The following is a 26,633-nucleotide window of genomic DNA, read 5'->3' as shown; positions in this document are numbered from 1 at the left end:
CTTTACGCGTCACCATGGAAGCCCCTCCAACTTAATAGGTGACAGTAAAAAAGACTTTGTAGTATCAAGATATGCGATAAAGAACCTTGGTTAGAATTGAAAGTAAATATTTGGTCCACTTTGTATGCAGGTTTCTTGTAGGTATACGCCATGTGAATCAATTCGCCCAACTCATCTCTTGAATGAAGCCGTTGTGTATATTTTGCATATCTGCATAATGATATTTTATATTTGCATTACAACTGTTTCCCTTGTGCTGTATAAAGTTCTTATCTTATTTTTAATATTAATCTCCAGGGCTGCAAACAACCATTGATTTGCTCAACATTGCAGCACCAACACCAAAAAAAAAAAAAAAAAAAAAAGTAGTGAGTAAGTAGTGAAATGAGAAATGTTGGTTTCAAAAAGTCCCAAGGTGAGCTCTCCAGATTTCCTGGTTATTTTGTCCAACAAAGAGACCTAAACAAAAGATACTCGGTAGACAATTATACAAAATAGAGAAAAGCAGCAAATAACTATGAACATTTGAGAGTTTGTCAAAACAGACTCGTACTATGCAGCCAAACACGTTAGGATGAACCTTGGGGGAAAATGTGTCAAAATAATAAACAACATAACTAGAATATGTTCAGTGTGCGATGCAGGAAAAAAGAAAAACGTGTTCTTGGTTTTTGAAGATTTCACTCAGTGAACACATCACATCGCTTCAACAAAGCAGTGGAACAAGCTGACAGAGATTATGGAAGAAGGTGATTTTAACTAAACAATTTTCAGTCGATTAACTAAATATCTGACTAAACATTTCATCTCCATTAAATACTCAAATTACATCAGATTACTGACACTGCAGGATACCAAATACAGCAGTAAACACATAGCCAGCTCACAGTGTTTTTGTATCAAAAAAATCTAAAAAAACATGGAAATAAATTTTTAAATAACTTAACAATTGGCTGTTTCTTATGAATAATTAATAAATCTTACAAACCTTCCCTTTACTGCACTCTGGGTCTTGACCCAGTTTCCGGAAAAAAGATAACTGTATCGCAGCCCTTCAACCCTTCACCTTCACCTTAACCTCCATAACCTCATGATGACTTGAACTCTGGTTATGGCTTTCTACCCATGTCAGCAACCCACTTTCCTCCTGACTCACTCTGGTTACATCCAAAATTAACCTTTAGCCTCCTCCACAGTCTTCTTTTCACATTTAAATCCATTAAGTCTCTGCTGGTTCCAAGTTCACTCACCCTCTGACCCAAATCTGATTCTCAGATATCTTTTACACAGGACAATCAAAGGCTAAGGAGTAAGTAGGTAACGGCCTGATGATACTTCAACGTACTGCATTCTTAATGACTTTGGTATTATTGTATATTTTGAAACTGATATATGGCAGTGCACAAGGTCCATAAAGACCTGGTTGGATGAGTTTGGTGTGGAAGAACTTGACTGGCCCACACGGAGCCCTGACCTTAATTCCATCCAACACCTTTGGGATGAACTGGAATGGAGATTGCCAGTCAGGCCTTTTTGTCCAACCTCACTGCCTGGACTAAATAAATAAATTCTCTATTGTATGAATGGGCGAAAATTCCCACAGAAACACAAAATCTTGTGGAAAGCCTTCCCAGAAAGGTGAAAGCTGTTATAGCTGCCAAACTGTCTATGTATTTAGAATGCAATGTCATTAAAACCTGTGTGGTGTCATGTGCACCAATACTTTTGTCTATATACTGTACATAAAAAAGCTTAATTATATCACAGACTATTAACAGCAAAGATCTTTTCCAAAGTGCTGCCAGAAAATCATATATTTCTTTACTAAAAAAATTCTCTTCTCTATATAGTAGTATACCATCTTTGATCCTCAAGTCATCCTCCTAAAGTAGATTTAAAGCTGAAATCTGTGTTTTTTTTTCTTTTTTAGTTATGTCAATATATAAGTCTTGGAGTGTGCCAAAAAACAAAATTTTCTCAGTCGCCTCACCTCACCTCACTTCACCTCAATAAATAATGAAACAGTAACAGTGACATTTACTCTGTGTGCCTCTGCAGTGCAGTGGGACAACCTCACCAAGCAGGCGCTCCATCATTTTCACTGGAGTTTGAGCATTTCAGCGTGAATTCCCATTGTTTTATTGTAACATGTAGGTCGAGACTACTGCTGAGCTTGATGATGTCTGTCTTTCTTCTCCCCTGTAGGTGATAGAATGCATAACCCAGGGCAGGGTGCTACAGCGCCCCAGGACCTGTCCTAAAGAAGTGTATGACCTGATGCTGGGCTGCTGGCAGAGAGAGCCACACATGAGACTCAACATCAAGGAAATCCACGGCCTGCTCCTTAACCTGGCCAAGGCCTCACCTGTATACCTGGATATACTGGGCTGAACACAGGAGGAGGACGGGAGAGGAGAGTTTTGGTTGTGTGTCTGTGCGTATGGGTGGGCACTGTAAGTGTGTATGTGCATTTGAGGTTGCATGCATGCGTCTGTGCGTGTGTGTGTGTGTGTGTGTGTGTTTTAGGGTGTACATGGTGATGCTTGTGCAAGTGTGTACGTGTGCAAGGTGCTGCTGTACAGGATGTGAAGCTATTATCAAACTCTTAAAGGCAATCAAAAAAAAAAAAAGAAAAAAAAGTCCTCAACCCATCCCCACTCGTCTCTTTCCTTCCTTCCTTCCTGCCAGTTTCCTCTTCTTTGTGCATCTCTACCCATTCCCTCCTTCTTCCTTCCCGGAGAGACATTTACTTAGCATAATTTCACTTTGAGGGAGAAAAAAAAAAAAAGCTTCTGACTTCTTTTCAAATGCTTTAAACTGACTGGGGCTAAATTGATGAAACCTGATTAACAGGACTTAAAATTTAGTGACTCATTCCTCGCTGCCTGTCGGACAACAGGACTCATTTGAGCATCCGGAAATTTCGAGGAGGCGCAGCATGGAGGAGGATTTCCGGAAGCTTCGATTCTTTGTGTGTAAATATGAGACTGTACGATGATGAGAAGTTTCAGAGGAAATGGCTCTGTGCAATGTGGAGCCATAAAGACACTGTGTTTCTCCCTTTCGCCTTGTCTGTTTGTTTGTCTTTCTGTCCGTCTCTCTCCAAACTGTACACGAGTATTAATGTCAGCATTTATCCAACAATGCCTGTGGAAAAAGACAATACGCAGGTAAAAATACACACACTGGTATACATACGGTAGATTAACAGGAACAGAATGTCGAAAAAGTAAACTTGGTCTGGTTTTCTGTCTGTCAGATGACTTCTCTAATTTCACTGATAAAAAAGGACTAAAAATGACTAAACATATAGTGCCTGCTGAAGCTGAAATGAACTGCTGGTGATGAAAAAATACTTAATGAGGAAGGCTGAGGTATTCTACTATACTGTAATTGTGAATGCCTAATAGAAATGTAAAAAAAAAAAAAAAAGCTTGATCTATCTGGCACTGATCTACAAATCTTCTCATGCAACAGACTGATAAACATGATTATAAGGATATATGCACTCATATCTGTATACCACATTTTACCACTGCTTTCTGTTACATGTTCACTTTGCTCAGGCCTTGACTGTACTCTTGTGCAGCACATGGTAACATGATGACTACTTTCCCCCCTCAAAGTGACAGATGCTTCACTTGTGATGTCAAGCGCTCGTGTCGGAGGTCGATTGATTCTTTTGTCCGCAGCTGTCCAACAATCGTGAAGTCTTGGTGCTGTGGGAAGGGAGTGGGGGTGGTGGTGTAAAGGTTGCTGAGGGATGCTGGGTTTTGAGTGGTCAGATCAAAGGTGGTGGTGCTGTAGAAGGTGTGGTTCGCTTGGTCAACCCATATTAAATCATCAAGGCTCTCAGCACTCAGACATCCTTGAAAACCACATCTGTGCTAGAGGGGATGCACACGACACACACACACGTTGTATACCTTTTCCTGTCATCCCTCCATCTCCACACACACTCACACACACACACACACACACACACACACACACACACACGAACTGAAAGACACTCAAAACGGGCCGAGAAGGAAATTGAATTGTGCATGTTTTATTATTTGAGCGGTGCAGTGCTTTAGCCAGGCCCCGTCCACTGTAATGGTGTAATGTATATTTCATTACAGCCTAATGGGCTCCATTAGCACGATCTCCTCACAGACATTCAAGACTTATTGTTTTATGGCTGAGAAGGAGGGATGGAGGGAGTGAGAGGAGTGGAGAGGTGAAGGAGAAGAAAATGAAGAGAGGGACCTGGAATGAGGAGCAGTCAAGAGGAGAAATAAGAGGAGGGGTAATAATGCATATTGGGAAGAAATGGAGAGGAAGGGAGGGAGCTCGGAGCAGAAGCAATGGGGTAGAAAGGAAGAAGGCGACGGGAGTGAAAAGGTATGAATGGGTCATGTAAAGAAAGATGAAGGAGAAAGAGATAGTGGAGTGAAAAAGGCAGGAGGAGTGTGTGTGTGTGTGTGTGTGAATGTCCTCAGGGAGACAGTGAAAGCAAGCATCCATCATGACTGCAGCCTGCAGATGTTCTATAAGCCACAACTTCAACTTCACACTCCCATCACATTCCTATGGCTGGCTCAAGCACCACACACACACAAACACACACACACACACACACACACACACACTGATTTTACTGGCCATCCACCAACAGTTTACACTGAAAATAAACTCAATAATGTGCCACACATCCCCATTATTGAGAACCACTTCACTCAATCACAGTACAGCTCACATATCTGGTCAAAGGCTTACAGACACACTGTATATACAGCAGCTCACGTGCATGCAAGGAAACACATTTAGTGTTTGTTTTGGCATTTTACTGGAGCATATTTTACTCTTTATAGACATATTAAAAAGTCATAACCACTGCGGTTTCACTAACAGCCATTTTAATTAGATGTAAAGCATCAACCTGGAAATATAAGTCTTATTTGTTTATTAACAACAGCACTTGATGGTATTGATGTTTGTGAACTTGAAAATGTTGATTTTATTGATTTATAGTATTATTATTATTTATAAATTAAGAAGCATTTTGTACATTTCTTTCTATATCTAAGGTTGCCTTTTGCAACGACAAACTGACTGAATTTGATTTCTGGTTTAACTGATCATGTTTTAGCAAAAATGTAAAGATAATCTTGAGTGTTTATGTATTTTTATGTCAGGCTCCCTCTTAACAGCTACCTAGCCTGTACTCATGTACAGTGTACTCTACAACAGGGATGGATACTTCACCAGTCTGCCACATTTGTAGATTTAGTTTTACATGCTTCAAAATAATTGTGACATCAGGGCATGAGTGTGACGGTTAACGGCTGCAGCATTGACAAGGCAGGCTAACAAGGTCCTCAAAATCCATCCCTGCTGTACAGTCGAGTAGAGTTTGCACTGAGTGAGCGCACTCGCCACACAACTTGCCACACAATAACTCTGCAGTAACAGAGGGCAGGGTGTGTGAGGGCCTGTGTGTGAGCAAAACGGTGAGAAACAAACACAGTGCATGTGAACACAACAGATGTCAAAAGAGTAGAGCAGGTTGAAGCAACATCCCAGCTGGCTGCACTGTGTGTGTATATGTACCTGCTGTGTTTCCTTTTTTTTTATGTAACTGTGTCAGTTTGACAGATAGGAAGAGGCTGTGAGAGGGCTGTGTGTTATGACGAGCACTCGTCAGCGTAACGAAGGTGCGCTGTGGAAACTCTAGCTGATGCATCGACGGCTCTGATCCAACGCGTTGGTTGAACAAAGAAAAAAAAAAGGAGGAAAAACAACAACTGCTGTATGAATGGACACCTCAGAAAAGGAGGGACTGACAATCACAGACTTCCCTCTTTCTCTCTTCTTAAGTGACCTACTGTAAAATAGACTATTCAACCAACTTTCCTCTTCTATGCTGCCTATAATGTACGTGATAGTCTTAAACTTTGGTCTCTAAAAGTGCTACTTTTTCTTTTTTCTTTTTTTTTTTTGTAAAATGAAATAACAGCGAGAGGAATGAACAAAAATATGTGTACAAATGTGAATAAGCTGCTGAAAGAAATAAGCGTCACAAACTGTGTCCGAGACTGTGTCAATATCTAGATTGTACTATTTTCTTTTTTTTTTTGTCTTGGAAGTGGAGGGCAGAGAAAAGAGTGGCTACACGGGACTCAAAATACACAACAGACATGAGGCAGCACCCGGGATGCAGAGTGGCGTGTGTGTGTGTGTGTGTGTGCGGAGAAGGCTGATTGATGCCAGAGTGGCTTAGGAGGGATTCAGACTCTAGCTGAAACCTAGTTCAAATGCAATGAGATTCAACAGAGGAATCCGGAATTGATTTGTTGTCGCTGTTCACCAATACATGATAAATGACTTTACCCAGTCGTGTTGGACTGAGGTTGGTATTATGGCAGCTAAGATTTATGGAGTCACTCAATTGCTTTATTTATGTCTCCAAAATCAGCCTTCTGCTCGCCACAATTACTAAAGGGTTTCACGAAGTCAATCAGCAATATCGGTGGATATTTATTTTTTGCCTATCGCCTCATAACATAATGTAAATATTAGGCTGAGTTTGGGCTAAACCATGTGACTCAGTGAACCAGCGCATATTCCACACACAGATACACATCATGACTCTGAGTGTGTTATGATCCATATCACATTTAAGCCCCTCTCTTTCTCACAGCCCCTCACATGTCACATCTAAACTAATCTAATAGAGCTGAAATATCATAAAGGTCATCTTTAAAATTACCTTTGTGCTTGGATGCTTCTGGAGGCCCAATGCCCTGAAGAATGTAATACCACAAAAACTGCTTCTCTGCAAAAAAAAGGGAAAAAAAAAAGAAATATTAAGAGTTAAAAATGAAACTGTGATTTGCTATATGCAGTATCTCTGTTTTCCAGTAACAGTTTTTTGGTTCTGTGCTGTTTGTCTCTGTGTTTAGAGGGTTTCTCTGCTGCCACCGTGGTAGAAATAAAGGACGATTTTGTATGTTTTGTGGATGTTTGGATTGTGAAAAGGTTTCAAAGTAGGACAAAAAGCTGTAAGGTTTCTGTATGAAAGAGATGTTCTTTCTGTGCCCTCAAATGTAAGAAACATCTGTGCTGCAAAGCACACAAGGGAATTAAAGGCTGGAAATATTCTGATGGATGCAGCTAATGTCTGCATTTGCAAACAGGTTGTTCTTTGGTGCAGTACAACACACACACACAGAAACACATACCAAAGGGAACTTGTACAGTCACACAGTTGCGTGGTGGAAAACATTACAGTGAGTCATGATGGTAATGATGATATGATTTCTCTCTAAACGTGGACCAGTCTGTCGTGATACAATGTAATTAATAAAAAGTATTATGTCACATCAGATCTCCTGCAAGTGAATATACTGACAGGTTGAAGGTTAAGTGTGTGTGTTTGTGTGTGTGTGTGTGTGTGTTAGAGAGCAAGAGAGAGGACCGAGCAAATAGTAAAATGAGAAACAAAGAGGTACTTTGTATGACACAGAGGAAGTACTCAGACGTGCTCACAGTGGTGTGAGAGAAACAGAAAAATATGCTAAACTGAATTCAGTGACAGAGCTGGAGTGCTGCTACAGCTCTACCATTTTATTAATCCTAATACAAATCCAGTGTCTTTTAAGAAAAATAAAACACTTGCTTGGTGTGCAGATGAGGAGCAAGCTGAGGACTTTTTCAGGGCATTGTACAAACAGATTGGATGGGAGAATTTGTCGAAATCCCTGATGCAATTAAGCAACAGAATGAATTGAAGATGTTCTTTTTGTCACACAGAGGTTTGTCTACAATTTATCTTTCAATAAAAACATCATTGGAAAGGAAATGAGAAATGTACAAGGCTGCACCTTGGTGTGTGAGTGTGTTTGCATGTGTGCGAGTGTTATGAAAGCAAGCCATAATGGTACTCTTCTTAGTGTTCAGAGGAGAAATCCTGAACTCAGCACTTCAGCCACATTGATAACATGTCTAATCAACAGACAAACACGCACACACACACACACACACAAGCTTTGATCCTGGTCAGACAAACAGAGGAACTGAAGGGCATCTCTGTGGTTCAGTGACAGAAACTGTACAACATAGAACCAGCCAAACATCTTCGTCACCGCACCTCCTCTTCTTTCTGCCTCGGGACAGCATTATGACACACTTGATCTCAATTAATACATGCTTAACCTCAATAATTGTGTTGTAAAACTGTTGGTCTTGAGGAAATTTGTACTGTAGGCAAGACCTGCAGAACTGCACAAGAGTATATAAGTAATTTTAATGAACCAAAACTAAACTAATTAGCTTTTTGGCAGCCTATAAAGGCTGAGGTTTGCGGTTCATGAGGCCTGAGCTTGAGCTTGATGTATGACCGGACCTCCACATCAAAAGTTTTAATGGAGGACTTAAAGCCCTTTCGGATACAATGCAACAACAGCACACTCTTAAAACGCAGACGATCAGTTTCTTATGTCATTGTGTGCTGGATTGTGTCACCTGAAAAATCTTAATGCAATGCAATCGTGAACTCTGCAGTTGGGTGCGCCATACTTTAGGGTTAGGGTTCACATAAGAGAGCAAGCTGAGGTTTTTCACCCTGATCACATTTTCATTTGTGCTGGTTGGACCTGACACTGTCATTTGTGCTCACATACGTCTGAATAACATGTATTGTGCTCTTAAAGTTCACAAATAAAACTGCAATTACTCTGCTACTGGAAATCAACAACGTAAATGTGTAACGCTTCACATTTAATGACTGTGACTCTGTCTCATACCTCATAGAAAAAAAAAAGAGACCTTGCAAAAGGCTTCACTGACAGGGATCCCACCTTCAGGATGGGTAAACATTGATAAGAAAATGGAACATAAACAATACAGACAGAATAAACATAATGATAATGCTCAGCTGAACATCAACAAAGACAACATTGTCAGTTTCCTCAGCAAGGTCATGACAGAGCTGATGGCTGGTGCAGAGACATGGTCAGGAGGGAGGAAGTATCAAGAGAAAAAAAACGTCATTTCGTGACCTTCCCATGATTAAAATTTGGGCTTTCTTTTTTTTGTCATGGGAATGTAATAGGTGTTTCAACGGACCTTATTCTAACAGCAAAAAAGCTGAAAATTGCACAAGAAAACATTCACGATAAAGTTCAAAGCCTGACAAAGCCTCTGAAACCAGTGCTGAAACATCCGCAAAGGTAATAAGTCATCTGACCTAAGCGACTGAAACCGTGCAAAGACACCATCTCAGCACCCGTCCACATTTTCAAGCCAAGAAAATAATGGCCACCAAGCCTGGACTTAGTGTCTCTATCAAACATGCTGTACATCAAAGCCTTAGTAATGCCATTACTAACTATAACCTGCCTCTGTCTTAATACTATACTATTAGCTGTAGCCTCATCCCAGAAGATCTAAAAGCAGCAGGAGGACCAACTGTTACTCCGAGGAAATGTGTCATTACTACAGAAACATAGGCTTGGAGAGAAAACACACAACAGAAGAATGGTTCAGTGGAGACAAAGACGAGGCGAGCCAAAGCTGCCTCATAATGACGTGGACCAATTAGACATTTTTAAGGGAATGACAGGCAGTCATTAGTGGTTAATCCCTCGCTGTTGCACCTGTGTGGTGACATCATTGCCATCACGGGGAGGACTGTGGATGTGGCTCCGCTCCCCTACCAGCGGGAGTACAATATGTGAGTGATGATGGTTGTTCCCTGCTGCAAATAGCAATATACAGCATAATGAATGTGTTTTTGTTCCTCCTGAATATCATTTTGTTTTAACCACATTCAGATGGAAATAACTACTGTTTGTGTGTGTGTGTGCTCAGAAGAAGAGGAGGTAAGATGTATTTCTGTAACATTTGCATTGGAATACTATTATATATATGTATATATTTTTTATTTTATAGTTTATTTGTCAGGGACAATTCAAGAAACATCACAACAGGCTTCAATAACATCTACAAAGGTGTTGCATTTGAGTTTTGTTTTTGCTTGTTTGTTATTTTGTCAAGGTCATTTTACAACTTCTGTCCCTGATTAGGCTTTTCTAATTAAAAAAAAACCCAAAAAAACACATCATTGTTAAAAAAAAAAAAAAAAAGAGAGAGTACTTTAGTTCAATAGACAACATAATAAATAGTGCCAGTTCTCATGCATGTGACCATATAGAAATTACATACACAGGGTGAAAACCTTGGTGTGTATTGCCATCCTCCACCTGGATCACCTTCCTTCAACTTGGTTGCAATACAAAAATGTAATGCTTCCTTTACTTGGGATAAAGTTGCTTATCCTAAAATATTAAACATAATCCTGCCAGAACCAAAATTGTACAACAACCATGATTTTGACTAGACAGGTTTTATTTATGTTCCTCCTGCCAGTCTGCTGGGGGCATAATACAGACAAATTTTCTTTTTCTTTTAAATTGTTATATTTTTTCAGGTAAAAACACATGACTAGTTTGGAAAATGACTAGAAGTAATGGTTCAGTTAAAAGAAAAACAAAAACGATTAGATAGAGATACAAACAGTATGGAGGCTGAACAAACGCAAATATGATTACAATCAACACCTCAGCAAATCCCTCGAGTGAATTCCATCGAAAAAGGCGCTCTAAACACACAAAAGTGCTCCCTCCCAGAGGACGGCATCAAAACAGAAAACAAAGAAAAACAGGACAACCTCATGAACAAGACTCATTTCTCATCTTATGTCTCCTCCTGCTCCTGCAAGAGTTTCGTGTTCCACTGAAACGGAACAGCCAGTGGCTTTATCAAGATTTATGAGCTAAATCATCATTGGAAATATAAGACACTTGTTGGGGCACAAGGGGAGATGGGAGAGGAAGGGAAGCAGGCAGAAAGAGGGAGAGAGAGAGAGAGAGATGGTGACAGCTGGAGAAGATGAGGAAAAGAGGGATGAAGGAGTGAGAGAAGAAAAACAACAGAGATGAAGAGAGAAAGACAAACAGGGAGATAGGAGGATTCTGCTAGGAACAGATGTCTAGACTTGATCCTAAAAACCATCTTTGGTACTATCTTTTATGCCTCCTGCTTTTTCTCTCTAAATGTGCTGACATCCCATTTGAAAGCTGTTATCAAGTGAAACACTCGAAAAACAAGCAGAAGTGCAGCAGAGATAAAGGGCCCGAACAGACCGGAGACAAATGGAAAATGAGGTGAATCTCAAAGTCCATCAGCAGCAGCTGCTACATTACACGACCCCTCCTGATGATGCACTTATTTTTCTCGCTTCGCAGTTTTGGTTTTTTTTTTTCCTCACTTCACATTTTTTTCTCTAGCAAAACAACAATAACACACATAACAAACAAGGAGCTAAAAAAATAAAAAAGACAGAAATCACAACGGAGCTACATGTTGCTGCTGGATCACAAAAGGAGCAAAATGTTCAGCAGCATAAAGAGAACGAATATACAGTGCACATCGTTGAACAATCTTTAAACAATCCTTCAGCATTTTGCTGAGTGAAATGAAAAAAATTGAAACTTAGCTTAGCTTAGCTTAGCTTAGCTCAGTGTAAAGACTTGAGACTTATGCTCAATTTTGTGTGTTTAACCTGAACATAAGCAGAAAAGACATAAAGGCAATTTTGATGATTTTGGGAGGAGTTACATCGTGGAGACATGTAATCTTTAGCAGTAGAGTCTCAGCAGTAGTCCGCTAGAGTGTTACTGTATGTTACTACTGTACCGGGGTCCAGAGCAATAAGTATGCCAAACTTTACTTTTTTTTAGGTTTTAAGCATTAAACACAGTGCAACTTTTAGGACAAAGAGCCAAAGAGTACAAAACACCCTGATAGGATTTATTTTTTCAATTTTAAAGTTTTGCCCATAAATCACCCTGCTTTCTTGCTTCGGCAGCGAGTCCTAATGACTAAAATTTTCGGCAAAACGGGAAACGTGGCAATAAGGTATGCGCTGTAATGACTCAGCTGCTAAGGCACTCCAGTTTCATGTTTAATTGAATCGTCAAGTTATTTTTGTGTTAGACCTTTTGGAAACTTTGTTAGCTCATTAGGATTGTTTATCTTTTCATACATGTCTTGGATGAGTAACTCTCGCTGATAAAATTTTAAACAATGTAAACTTAAGAGCAGTATCCACTTCTATCACTCTTTGCACTTTTGACCCACTTTTCGCAACATAAATATTTCCAAGAAATTTAAACTATGCCTTAAATGTATCCTGTACAATAAAAATACGAATTACGACATTATGCCCAGTAACCTAACTAACCAACTAAGTTAGCTAGCTAACCGACCTATTTTTTATGCTTTCTGTTTCTCCGCATTTTAACCTTATATTCTAACCCACCTGTTCTGTGGGTTATTATTGCTGAATATTTAATTACACTGACGTGAAAAAAACCCCAGCTTTAATAAAAATTCAAACTGTGAAGTGCTTGATAAATGCCAGCCCTCGTTATTTTGCAGCTTGTGCCACCTTTAATGAGCTTAGCGTCTGTCCACTGAACAATATGACACTCTAAAATGACTGCTGAGCCGCCTGTTTCTGCAAATTAAATCAAGTGTGTCTGCAACTGCTTGATTTTTTACATGGCTGGCTAATGAAGCGATGTAAGTGATGCAAACTAAATCAGCTTCATTCACCCTTTCTGAGATTTGGATGATAACTACTTGGGTATCTGTACGTAAAGATGAGTGGTGGTGAGAAAGAAATATAATGTGGGGAGAGGCAGAGGGCAGGAACTGAAATACTGGGAGAAGTACGCCGATGACAGGAGGACAAAGAAAGCAGAGAGTGGCAGAGAGCGAGGCAGAAAACAGTCAATCGAATAAAGGACAAATAACGCGAGAGCAATAATACGCGGAGCAAAAAATAAGAGTGAATTCAAACCAGGTGCAGACAGTGACATCAAGCATCACGAGCCAACAACAGAAAACACTGGGGAGCCTGATGCAGAGAGAGCGATAGAGCAGGAGAGAGCCAGCGAACGAGAGATGGGCTTTTGATGGAGTCTCATCTGGAGTGTTTATGACGAGGCAGCGCCAGCAACGTAATGAGTTGACTGATCAATCTTTCCTCCTTGGCCCGCTGGATCAATAGTACTGTTTTGACATCCTACATTAAGCTCTAACTAATTGCCAGATTGCTAAATGCTTTTAAGAAGGAAGAAAAAACAACATATCCAGGGCAATCAATAATGCAATCACACCAGTGACTCTCCTGTACCGCCGAGGGAGGACGAATGTGCTGGTGTGTGTGTTTGCTCATTCATTTGTAGTGAGTGTTAAGGGCCAAACTGTTACCTGCTTCGCGACTCCTTGTAGGACTTGTGGGTGCATCTTGTTTGTGTGTGTGGTGTTGGGCAGCTGGGAGTTGTGGTCAGGGGAGTTGAGTGGTGGTGTATTTGGGGTTTGAACCTCGACAGCCTCAGTGGAACAGTTAGTTGACTTGGCTCACAGCTCCGCGGCTAAACCACCAAGACTTTAAAACAGAGCTCAATGACAGGGAAAATGAGCACGAACTTCATTTAATCATGTCCTTGTGTATTTAGATATTGAACCTGACTGTCATCTTTATAATTATGGTCTTTTCTTTTCTTTTTATTGGTTATGACAACATTGCTCCTACCAAGGACATTACTGGGATCTGGAAACAATGCAGCATTGCTATAATTAAGTCCAAAGGGGCCAGAAACCCAGTCAGATGATCAGACAGGTTGTAAAGACAGGTTGTAGACAGACACACAACTTAGGGTTTCTGTAATAGCTTTACTTTATCAACACAATCTCCACTTGTGGCAAACTTACTCACTTGTCCTGGAGTTCACTCATTCAGCTCAGACTTCATTAGTAGATAAAGATGGCTCATTTGTCACAGTAGACAGAGACACAGCATCATGTTAGCTTAAAGCACAAAAGCTATCGTAAAGTCTTAATCTGTATTTTTCATAATATCATTTATGTTATATAGGAAAATGAGCAGCATGAAACAGCATGAAAGGGTTCACATATAGCAATGAACCTACATACAATTATCACCTGGATCTGCAGCTCCCCTCTGCTTTATGAAGTTTCAGTTCATTACTTAGCAGTTTGGCTGTACTTCACTGTTTTGGTTTTCCTCTCACCACTCCCACAGTTTGGTTTATGGCTGCAGCGGGCAGCTGTTTTCAGAGAAAAAACCCACTTCACACTACCTGCTGAGCACCAAACATTTGAGCAATTAGCAGCTTAAGGAGTATATATTTCCCTCAGGATTAGGTAGACCACAAACAGAGGTAAAAGAGAGTGAATGCTGGACACAATCATAGATATCTGCAACAAGTTTTCCAGATCAGCTGCTTCACAGACTATTATTCACCTTGAAAAGTTAACAGCAGGTGACACAACAAGAAGTCCTCCAAATTAAGCAACTGTGACTGCCCTGTAGAACAATTTCAGGATTTTCTGGTCTGACAAACCAGTTGCTGTGGCTTTGATTCAGGTTTAGTCATAAATGTTTAGGGTATTATATGTTTTTAGAGAAAGACCATGAGTTTGGTTAAAATCAGTACTTGGTTAAGATTAAAGAACTGGTGGTTATGGTTAAAATAGTTACCAACAGACCAACACTGGTTATGAGTAGTTAATGGTGGTCTCCTACTCAAGTGTCCTCCTTTGCTTCTGATGGGCTAGAGTTGTAACTCCTTCCCATTGATAGTGTTAGGAAAAGATATTCCAAAAAAGACAAGTTGTAATAAAGCGGAATCATTTTGTAAGTGTCCGTCTTGCTTTGTCTTTTTGTTTTGAGGACATGAGACAATATTACAAAACAATGGGTGAGTGAACACACAGGTGTGTGTGTGTGTTTTCACATGCCTGTTTGCGTGTGCTCACGGGCCAACATGTTTTTATGCAGGACGAATGGGGTCAGAGATGCACCGGTTGACAACATCAGACGACAATGTCTTCTTCTTCTCCACATCTACAGAACAGTAGGGGATAAAACTCCTCGTTTTTTCATGAATTTTTCAGACCAGCGATGCTTCTCAGGCTGAAGAGCCTCTCCCGTACAGTCGGTTCATGCATTTTTAACAAGGAGAAACACACTGGACAAAATGCCACAGATTTAAAGTGCAGGGATAAAGGTGGCTGACCTGGTGTCGTAACATTTTTCGCAATTCACACAGTCCTTTTCACACAACCTGACTCAGGGGCCAGCGATGAATCATGGGAAGAATTGAAATGAATGCCCAGAATATGAGCAAGGAGCAACAGTTTCAGTAATAATTTCCACAAACTCCCAGACTTGAACTTTAAGACATTAATTTCAGGGATGATAATTGTAGTAGAAGCTAATTGCGTGACAGTGTGATTAGACTCTAATTGCAACAACTTAGTTTAATGGGGGGTTTTTTGTTTGTTGTTTTTTTTTATGAACTACCTATGAGGCAAATCCAAATTTCTGTGCCAGAGTGTGCTCTAATTCTGACACCCTCGAATGAATTTAGAACTAAAATAATTAATTGATTGATTAAGCTGACTGAAATGATCAGTCTTAATTATCTATCTTAATAACTATCTAATGGCTCGTCATTTTTCAAGCAAAAGCTCCTTTATCCAAAATAATCAGACTGTTCTGGGCCATATAATTTGACACAACCGTTTGATCGAGAGATTAATTGCCATGTGTTTTTATTCTTTTGTAATGTCTTCAGCTGTCATTTTCTGCTGCTGCAGATTGTCTTGATTGAGAACAAATTATAAATTTTCCTCTAGTTTAGGTAAAGACAGGATACCTTGACGCAACTGTGGAGGCTCCACTGAAAAGGGAAAAGTGACTTGCATCAACAGAAAGAACTACGAGAATCATTTCGTCTATCAAACGTTTTAATCTGGGGATTTCTCCCTCCGTCCGCAGGCTCATTACCATTCAGCTCCTCACCTTTTCATTATTCTTCCTTTTCCATGACGACTTCCCCATTTGTCCCCTTTCTCCCCTTCCCCCTGCTCTGACTCCACCCCTGTCCCTGACTGTTCATCTTCTTCTCTCTTTCCATATTGCTGCTATTAAAACAACTAAATTATTCAACCTATAGTGATAATCAATCAATAACACTCTTTCTTAGAGGGATAGACCACTTAATAATTGACTAATCCTGAGAGGACCTCTGCCCCCAGTGAGTACATGAGCATGTGTGTGTGTGTTTGTGTGTTTGCGGGAGTGCGCATGCGTACGCCCCCTTGGAAGGGCCCATCCATTTGCATTTGTGTGCACCTGCATGTGCTTATTGTTCCCTTTGATTAAGGCGTGTGTTATTGAGGTAGACTGGCTCTGATGAGGGTCATGAAGGACTAATTAAACCCTTAACTCTCATTTCTGGAGGAGCAAGAAAAGAGATTCATCAAAGGATGTAATGAAAATGACTAAGGCGCAGGTGCAAAAGGGTAAACAAACGCATAGCATGTGACATCACACAACCTTTTTTTCTGTATATTATGGAGACAGTTTGGTGATTCATATGCCTTTACGCCTTTGAACCTTCATTCCACAAATGCAGAGTATGTGGGAATCTCTGCAGGGATAAGCACGTCTTTGCTCTCCTGCTGTCTCTCCATCTAAACATGTTTTTTTCTAGACCTCTATTGAGGTTGTCCTCACTTAACCTGCATTTTTAGAAACGGAAATGATCCACTCATAAAATAAAGTGTTTGGTGCATGTGTGCAGAGAAGTCAAACATTTTAAGATTCTGTCGTGTTAAGGATGAAGGTCTTTGCCATTCCTTAAAAATGTTGTATGTAAGTACAAGATGAGAGTAAAATGTGGGCGTAATTGTATGTCTTCTTTTTGTGGTCTCTGATTCTATTTGATTTAATGTGCTATTTAATCATCCCTTTTTCATAAGATTATAAGTGAGCCCAGAAGGTAAGGTTTGGTGCTAGAAAGCTAAATGGCATTCAAGTCAACTGTAATAGCCAGTAGTTCGTTGAGAAATAGCCATAGTCACTTTTCGTTGATGATAACTTGCCATAAAAACACCATGGGCCTTTTTTTCCATGGCTTCCATTTACTTGCAGTATCAATGCTAAGCTAATCACCTCCTGGCTCCAGATCTACCTTCTCATCGTACTTCAGACATCAAACTATTCCTTTAAAAACAGCATAAAAATATTGATTAATTTTCTATATGCACCTTTTCTCGTTAGACAAAGTAAAAATGAATCCAACAAAGCAGATTTTTTTATATGACAAACGAAATTCAAGTTCTTAAGCTGGCTTTTGAACGAAGTCAATAAGCTAGAATCCGGCTCGGCTTTTTATTTTTATTTTTTTTTGTCAGCTTCACATATTTGGGTTCAGTGGAGTTTGTTGTATTGTACACACACTCTGAGGTACTGTGGCTCCTGTGAGTCTTTGCTCTTAACATACCAAAGTGCTTTGAAGCCTCCATCAGTCAGGAATTCACTCCTCATCCCATCTCTGCCTTCTGCATCGATAACAAACTCTCCTGTCAATTGAGGCAGTCGAGCACCGGCTGCCTGCCTCAGTCCTTAAATTACCTCCTAAATCTTGAAGGAGCATCACACGGTTGCTTTTTTTCTTCTTGCTGATGGATTTGGAAGCTACCCATTACCCCGAGAGTCACTCAGTCAACCTCTGGGGTTGCACAAGAGGTCACATGTTTTTGTCTTTGTTGGATTAGAGTTTTGATTGACAGCTCAGGGCAGACGACAGAGCATTAGCAGAAATGATGTCACATATCCTCTTTGTTTTGAGAAACAACCCTGGAGGAAACCATAATTCACCTCCATATATTTACAGTCATGGTAAATCTGAAGACTCTGAAAAGGCGTTTTTGATTGATCGGTTGGGTCAGAGATGCTCAGGTCTTAAACAAGCCTGTCTGTCACTTGTCACACACCTGAATTCCCAGCGGTCTCCTTGCTACTGCTCAACTATTGTCTGTTTCCTTCATCATCCATCTCTCAATCACTTCTGTCAAGTGAAGGCTGGGATATAAGCTCATGCACACAGAAAGAATGGGTGTTGTAAAAACTGACTTTCTGTCACTTTACTGTTTGCATTCTTACATTAACAGTTTAGATGCACACACACATTGAAGGATGGTGGCCGTGAAACATTACACTGCACCTTAAGAAAAAAAAACACATGCTAATCAACAACACACAAGCAAATGAAGAAAAGCTCTCCACCAATTTGACAACACATATGAAGTATAACAAAGTGCAAAAAAAAAGAAAGCATGACCGAGTATAGACGCTTACTGATGTTCACTTTTGTAGCAACATATACAAATCTCACCTTTAAATCACTTGTTTGAGTATGTTTAACTGTAGAACTGGCTTATTGTTGCCTCTTGTGGCCACTGTGGGAAAAACATCCATCACAGCTGCAGGTCGACAGCCTAGCCTCAGGGGGCAGCACTGAGCTCATTACAGCTTGCCACACCAAGATGATAAAGAAGGGAACTGCACTCGAAAATTTGGACAAGCGACTCAAAGGTTAAATTTGTGTTAAATCTGATTATAAGTTGTTTTTTTGGGTTTTTTTTTTTGCTATTGTTGTTTGTTTTTCCAAAAAACGGAGGCGATTAACCAGCAGCTAACATAAATGTACATGTGGTTAACAGCAGGGTCGTCGTTAACAAGCAGTTTATGGATGAGTTTTCCTGTATGATCTTACAAGATTTGGTTGTGGTTTGTTTATATTTTTATGTGTGTTTGAGTGAGCGTGTGTCAGATTGCAGAATGTGTTTTCTCCATTGCTATGTGTTTTCTTTGGCTGCAGTGCATTGAGCTCTCATGGCCACTGAGGAAAAAAGAAAAACAAAACAAAACAGGAGGATAAAGACCAGGATGCAAGAGATTCCTGCACTCATATCTATAGCAGACGTTCTTTAAGTTACATATTAATTACACTCTTGAGACAGTGTGTGTGCCAGTCTGTCTGTGTCTGTGCCTCTCTGGATCTATCATCACCACTCACTCTCTGTTTCACCACGTTCATTAGTATTATGTCTACTGTGCTGCCTCTACTCCGGCATCCCTTGAACTTACTGTGCTTTATGCCTTATGTTAAGTGTGTCTCTGTGTTTTCTGCATACATGTGCATAGTGTGTTTAGTGTGTAGTAAGTAACTGTATTAACCTGAAGGTTATGGCTGTTGACCTTGCTGGCGTCCATCCATTGACGTCCCCGAGTCGCCTTGGTCTCGGGTCTGACTGGACGCTGATGCAGGACTATAGAGGTTGCTGTCTCTTTGTCTTTCTTTTCTTTCACCATCTCTCTCTCTCTCTGGCAGAAAGCTGACACATGAGTATAGAGCTGTCCCGTCCTCTCATTCTCAGCACTTTTGTCTTCCTGTTGTTTTCCCCCATCCAAATGTCTGAATCTTTTTAAATTCCCTGTCTTCCTCTGTCCCCCTCTACAATTTCCCCCACATTTACACCTTGAATTCTCTTTGTTTATATCGACTAAACCTGTTTGTACTCAGTCTTGATGCAAGACAAGAACATTTCAGGCAAAAAAAAAAAAGAGATCTTGGTTAGGCTCAGTCTTCTCTAATTTCCACATGATAACATCACAGTTGTGTTGTAGTGGGGCAATCTGCAATGTGTATCACTTCGCTGCAGTTGAGACGTTTTCACACAAATACCTTTTCAAATAATATAAACAGTATATACGTAGATTTATGATGATCTGGACAGTAGGGCCATTTGATGTAGAGATGTGTGTATGTGGAGTATGTGTGTGTTTTGTCCATTTCTTGTCCATGGAGCAATACAGACTTCCTGTTTCCTGCCTTGCTGGCCAATGATAACATGATACACCCTGGAGAGAGAGAGCTGTGGAGGCGTCGAGAAGGGGGGTCCAGGAAAAGAGGCAAAGGATGAGATAGAAAATGAGTGGAAAGAGATGGACTGTGAAGCAATGTTGCATTTGGCTGTGAAAGGAGTTAACATATACATATGAAATGATCACATCAGGTCCTTTGCCTGACTGTGAGAGTTGAATTGCACACACACTGTTCCTGTTTAGATGTTTTGTCAGGCGGGTCTGAGCCACTGTCTCCGTGTCCAACCACTGAGGACACAGTGCTGCTTGTTGTTCAGCGCTTTAATTGGTTTCAAGTCTGCCTCATTTGCATATGCATGCTAAGAGGGCATCTCATTGGAGGAGAGGTGGGAATAGAAATGGGCTGAAAAGCACCCAGAGAGAGAGAGAGAGAGAGAGAGAGAGAGAGAGAGAGAGAGAGAGAGAGAGAGAAAAGCAGAGAGTTGTACAAAGAAAGGCTAAAAGGAGGAATGAATGAACAAACAAGTGAATAACAGACGGGATGTGAGTAAGTGCTTCTAGAAAAATCAGTCTCTCTGGTTACCACGGCAACGAGAGGTGCAACTTGGCTCAGCTCCCTACGTAACCAATTATGTCTGTGTGTGTGTGTGTGTGTGTGTGTGTGTCTACTATCTAGAGCTATTGATATGCAAAAGAGAAAGTGGTTCCATGTGAGCTTCTGTAAAAAATGTTTGCAGGGCATTTGGTTTTTAACGTGGTGTGTTTGCATCTGTTATCTGTGTCAAACTGTCTTCTGTCAGTTCATCAACAGCTGCAATTTCTGTCCTCTACAGTGCGCACATACACACACACACACACACACACACACACACACACACTTAAACACACACACACGAACAAAAGCCCACCATGTTTGGACTGTTGTGTTCGCATACTGTTTACAAAAAGCACATAAAGCACAGACTTTATGGGAACGCAATCAAATGTGGCTCCCCCTAGTGAGAGATGCTATCTATGACACCCTGTTCCCTTGAAGCAGGAGCTTTGTATTTTGATTTTACGTTTGTCATCTAAACAAAAGCAACTCTGGCTTTAATTCACATGTATTTACAGAAGGTAAAATGGTTAAATGTTTATTCAGTTGTGTGCCATCAACTGATTCTTCTACTGAATGTTAAATATTAAAGGGACATTCCACGAATGTGACATTCATTTTACAGAGAAAATGCATTCAAACAGGACATTTAGGAGGGAGGGAGGGTTTACTGAAAGATACTGTTGAGTTGCAGTATGAGAACTGTAAGACCTATAGCATGCTATGACCTTAAAGGAGCCTGAAAGTAAGAATAACTCAGTATCTGCTGTCTTAAAGTTGTCCATTTTTTTAGAAACAAAACAAAACAAAAAAGAAATCTCTCTTAAGTTCAACTTTCTGGACGTTTAATACTAAATTGAAATACTGCAATACTAAACCCCGTTTAACTTCTAAAGAGAAGTAGTGATATTAAGAACAGAAGAGATAAACATTAGCTTTAATTTCCAGTTCATTTTGGAATTGATTTTAAGGTTTTATGTGTGGCTTTTCTACAGACGTCTTTGTGCCCGTATTTCCATTCAACCTCATATACAGCTAAAAAACTTTGCTTGCATTTCCACAGTTAAAACTAAAGAAGTGAGGACCTCAAACTCTAATGCAGCCTCTAAACTGACATTTGTCTGGCGACCTCAGTAACATCAGTAACTTTGCATCTCATACTGAAAACTAATTTTCATTTGTGCAACTTGTGCACCTGCGTCGAGTTGGTTTCCTCTCCTTTCCAAGTCTTTTATTATTGTGATAGTTGTGGAAACTCATAGCTGCTCATATGGACTGTAGTGTGTCAGTTGTTTTCGCCTCTTTATGTCACTTGCATTTCTTTCTCTTGTGATGTTGATCTCTATAAGAGACTTTCACTTTATGACATAAAGGGAAAAATGGGAAAAATGGAAATTAAAACACTCATGAAGGTTATTATTGTTATTATTATTAGACGTGGTAAAAGCCACATATTGTCGGACGGCACGAAAAAAAATGGTGTCAAGTTGATGTACCTTTAGTGTTAATGGCACCATTTTGAACCATTCAACCATCTTGAAAAGCACTTCTCCCTCTCACAATGTGCTGCAGCTCATACTGCTTAACTCTTTATTGAGGAATTTGGATGCCAAATTACAAAGAGACCAAATACACCCGCATGCACATACACAGACACACAGATTTTCCAGTTTTGTGTGCTGCTGTGACATGCAGCTTATACACACATGTCTTTGTCAGGCTGTTCTTTGTGGACTTGTACCTTTTCAGAGGAGCCATTCTGTCCCTCAGTGGGACCACCAGTGAGTTAGAGAAGCAGCCAAGTCGGACACTGGCACTAATTGGCTACGCTATTAGAGGCCCACAGAGCCACACTTAGACTACAGAAATAAGCTCGTCAGTGTGAGGATGGAGGCTGGGCAGAGTGCCTGCACGAATGCATGAGACAGACAGAGACAGAGGGAGAGAGATTTCTAATTAGGGGTCTCTGATTAACATGAGAAACATACAGCAGAAGTTCAAATCCTTCCACCACACACACACACACACACACACACACACACACTTTCAGGCCTGTGACCAGAACACTTAATTGGTTCATTGGTGTTTGTGGTGGTGGTTGGAGGGTGTGTGTGTGTGTGTGTGTGTGTGTGTGTGTGTGTGTATGGGGAGGTCTTTTGTCTGATGCACTTCAGTTGCTCTGATTGACAGCAGGGACAGGAAGTGAGGGCGTGGGGCTTAGAGAGGAAAAGAGCTTTTCTCTCTACGCAGCCTTCCTCAGATTAACATTCTCCTCCACTTCTCCAAATTCCTCTCATCCTCCTGTTTTTCTTCCGCTCCTGCTTTCACTCTCTCTCGCTGCCATTTCTTACTTTTGTCCTCTGCTTCCTTCTGTCCATTTATATCCATTTACATTCAGCATCATACAGTACTTCTTTTTAAAGACATTTGTGTTGCCTTTTTGTTGCCCCCCTCTCTCTCTGCTCATTTCTTTTAGGTTTCTCAGGGGCACTTAAGCAGTTGAGGTACAATGCTAAACAAATGCTTATGCAACTCTGCCACTGACATGAAGTGACTGAGAATCTACTTGTGCTCTACTAGCGCAGAAATCAATCAGCTCTAACCAAACCTGGTATGAGCACCACAGTGCTGTGTTGACTTCACTGGGTAGTGGTGCTCATACCAGAGGTGTTAATGTGTTTCATGGGTTAATGGTCAGGCTTATGTCATAGTTTTGATTGACACAAAAAGACAGTTTTACGTCTCTCGATGCCTTCTTTGTCCACAAGACTGAACTGAGGATGACTGAGGACAAAGCATGGGATGTTCGAACTGCTGTACTTTCCTGGGAGCAAAATAGATATCTTTTTATCACCCTAAAAACACATCTGATACATCAGCCTACATTACTGTGTGTTTTGTTCATTGCAGACAGAAATTAGATTAATAGATAGAAGAATGATGATTATTTGCTTGCTGAGCAGTGACAGGAACTTTGCCCAACTCAGCCTGTTGAAGCTTCGTATTAGCTTTGCTTTGGTTAAACAGTGAAATCAATTTTCGCACAAAAGGAGTAATGTGGATTTTTTTTCTCCATCATTTACATTAAAAGGGCACTGCTTCAAAGGTATGTGTGTGCATGTCAGTAATGTGATCCTGTTCTTGAAGAGATGAAGCTGATTTGTCATGCTACAACTATATCCTCACCTAAGGCATGCAAAACCCATAAAATAAATAATAAACCTGTCCATCACGTTGCTTATATCCAGTTTAACCCGATTATCTAAAATCAGCGACACCTATGAAAATAAGACCGGGTTGCAAGAACAACATTTGTCCCTCCTTTACGTGTTTGGTTAGCTCGGCCAATCACAGCACTGCTCCTCATAACTCAGTTAGGATCCATTACAATTATTTTAAGTTTGAGAAAAGGTCTCCATCAGGGAAAAAAAAAAAAAACACTAAGTGAACTTAATGTAAAGTTGAGACTTAAAAGAAAAATAATTCATCCTTGCAGTGGAAAAGCATGTAATGTTTCATACTAAGAGAAATAAACAAAATACAGCTGTTTACCACATTCACATTTTATTTCCCATGTTCACTCTTAGCTTCCATTTCCTGCGTTACAATCAACTTAAAATGTTTACCTCCAAACAAACATAAAGCAAAAGTAGCCCAGTGTCGACATAAACTGCTACAGACAAACAGATTCAAGAGCACACGCAGTTCTCACAAAGTACCAACATTATTTCACATGATATATCTGTTACACACACACATTTACACAGAACAGAGACTTCCCTGGGTTTGTAAGGATGTCCATGAGTAAAATTTAAGAGGGGAGAGCCAAGAGAAAGACAGAAAACGAGGGAATGAAAGAGGTTAGAGGGAAGGAGAGAGAGACAAAATGATTGGGTGGAGAGTGAGAGGGGATAATCAAATTGAAAGATGAAACATGCTGTTAGAGTATTAGCTGAGCTGAATAATGTAATAACTTAAAATTGCTGCACGCACACACACACACACTTGCACTCACACACTCAAAATGTCTCATATATACACAGGTTTGCATCCCAGAAACGATACTTCATAAATTACAAAATAAAAACCACAGAAAACTGCCATGCGCTAGCTATACAAATCCAACACAAATGTACCTCATCTCTATGAATGTAAAAAAAAAAAGAAAAAAGAAATAATGCAACGCATTGCTTTCTCAATATAAAGCACCATCTGTTATGCATGGGTCTGTCCTAAACAATTCCACAAAATGTACACATGGGGTTTGACAAACAGATAAAAAGGAAACAAAAGTCCAGTACAATATTTGTGTTTTTTTGTTCAAAACATCACAGCAATGTTGCCATCAGCTTTGGGCTGAGCTCCCAGAACTTCAACCTAATGAGGTGACTGAATTAGTAAAGTGATATTTCACTCTCATTCAGTTTCTGTCACTCTTTGTTTTGCGTGTACAGTGAATATCCAAAGTGCAAAAGTGTTTTCTGCTCTCTGCAGCTCATGCGTCTTGTTAACTACTGCCTCGTCTGACATTATAATACTGTCTGTTATTAAAAACAATGAAAACACCAAAAGTGCATGGGGATGTTTTACATTCCATCTTCATGTTTTTACTGACCAAGACACTTTACTCGGTGTTGGTTAGTTTGTGGTGAGTGATCATATGTGCATTTCAGGTATAATACAAAGAATGTCTTGATAAAGACGTGAACATTCTACATTTGAGTGATATGAATAGCTTCCGTTTTGGATAAAGCAAGGCAAACAGCACATGGGCGATCGGACCACGTGCACTGCAGCTGAAGACGGGAGAGAAAGTGAGGTCACAACTCAAGTGTGGATACATCTGAGTGGGTTTTTCTACATATGAAACCCGGGATGATTAACCTGCATCTGTGCTACGACTTATGGTGCTGTTTGGTCATCCCTGCATCCCATTTAGACACCTTGGCTTGTCAGAAAAAAAAAGGGAAGAGGGAGGGAAGGAAGGAGGCAAGCAAGAAAGGACACAAAGGCCCAAGCCAACAAAAGGAGTAAAAACTTATAGTGCAGGGTGAGACCACTGAAAGGAAAAGGGAGATACAAAGGCAGGTTGGTTGGATCTCTTAGCTGGTCAGTGGGGGAGACCCAGTTTGACTCAATCACCAGGAGTGTTTTGATCAAAACACAGCGTCACAGGTGATGAGAGAGGTTTCAAACACAGTACCTAGAGAAGCCACTGGCTCTATTACACCACCACAGCCTCATCGGGCAGATCAGCTGTGGAAAATGAGCAAGTGGACAAGTTAAGGATCAGTGGTGCCTGCTGCTTGCTGCTCTGGCTAGCTATATGTGAATCTCAGAGGCTATATGGTGCCTGAGGTCAGGGGTTACACTTCATGAAAGTTAGTTATAGTATGACAGTAAAGAGTGACAACATTCACTGAAATGCATTCTATCTGAAGTGAAAGGTAGGTGAAGTTTGCACCTTCAGTTGGGAAAGGAGCACCAAATGGTGTAGCCTACATATCATAATTATTTGTCTACATAATAGGGTCATTTGTAAATGTAACTTATTTATTCAAGAGTCAAAGTGAGAAGTGTGGACCGATTTTACTCGTGAAATCTTCAAAACCGCCAAGTGTAGAGGAGATGAACACCTCAGGGGTTACTCCCTGTGATTTGTCTCAGAGTCCGACAGGTGATCGTGGAGATCGGGATTCTCCTGGACTTCGCTGCCTTGCTCGTTTTCAGGCTCGCCATCCTCGTCGTTGCTCTCAGCACTGTAGTCTATCGCCTCCAGAAAGGACGGCTCGTCTTCCTCCATCACGTAGGTGGTGGGGCTGCTGCTGGATAACAAAACAGACACTTTCAGCTTTTCAGGACTGTAGAAAAGGCACATTGCATCACCGATGTCTATTCATATCTTAAATTTCAATGTACATTTCTGCATGGGTTATTTTGAGAAACTATTCAATAAATGCTAAGCATTTTTAAAGCACGTAAAAACAAATACACGTCTTCACTCACATATACTGTATTTCCCATAACTCTCATAATGCTGTTCTTCACTTCGTCACTCGAGCTGAACTCAGAGTCGCTAAGAGCTCTCTGATTTCAGAGTAAAACAGCCATGAAAATGCATCTGAAATGGTTTCACGGTCCTTAAAAATGAACTGCCGAGAAGCTCGTTTCTTGAAAGCACAGAGACCCCAAACATAGCACTGATTCAAAATAAACTTATGT

The 26,633-nt window shown here is 40.4% G+C and overlaps 2 protein-coding genes across 12 annotated transcripts in view; one reads left to right on the top strand and one right to left on the bottom strand.

Annotated features, from left to right (window-relative positions):
- Positions 1-3,402, top strand: part of ntrk2a (neurotrophic tyrosine kinase, receptor, type 2a) — a 70,989-nt gene extending 67,587 nt beyond the window's left edge. Inside the window, exon 20 of the mRNA XM_046387596.1 lies at positions 2,206-3,402. Coding sequence (XP_046243552.1) covers positions 2,206-2,391 — 186 coding nt within the window. The 3' untranslated portion in view covers positions 2,392-3,402. The remainder of the gene's footprint in view (positions 1-2,205) is intronic.
- Positions 3,403-4,620: 1,218 nt separating this feature from the next.
- The window catches only part of agtpbp1 (ATP/GTP binding carboxypeptidase 1), a 47,059-nt gene continuing 25,046 nt past the window's right edge, over positions 4,621-26,633 (bottom strand). For 7 of the 11 annotated variants that reach the window (XM_046387584.1, XM_046387588.1, XM_046387586.1 and 4 more), the window contains one exon: positions 23,959-26,236. In XM_046387584.1, coding sequence (XP_046243540.1) covers positions 26,056-26,236 — 181 coding nt within the window. In that variant the 3' untranslated portion in view covers positions 23,959-26,055. Of the gene's footprint in view, positions 6,821-23,958; positions 26,237-26,633 lie in introns of those variants that run through there. The other 4 variants (XM_046387589.1, XM_046387591.1, XM_046387583.1 and 1 more) reach the window with 3 other exon arrangements.

This window comes from Scatophagus argus, chromosome 4 (genome assembly GCF_020382885.2).
Source record: "Scatophagus argus isolate fScaArg1 chromosome 4, fScaArg1.pri, whole genome shotgun sequence".
NCBI lineage: Eukaryota > Metazoa > Chordata > Actinopteri > Scatophagidae > Scatophagus > Scatophagus argus.
The sequence above is the reverse complement of the archived record's forward strand: the minus strand, read 5'-3'. Positions and strand labels throughout refer to the sequence as shown.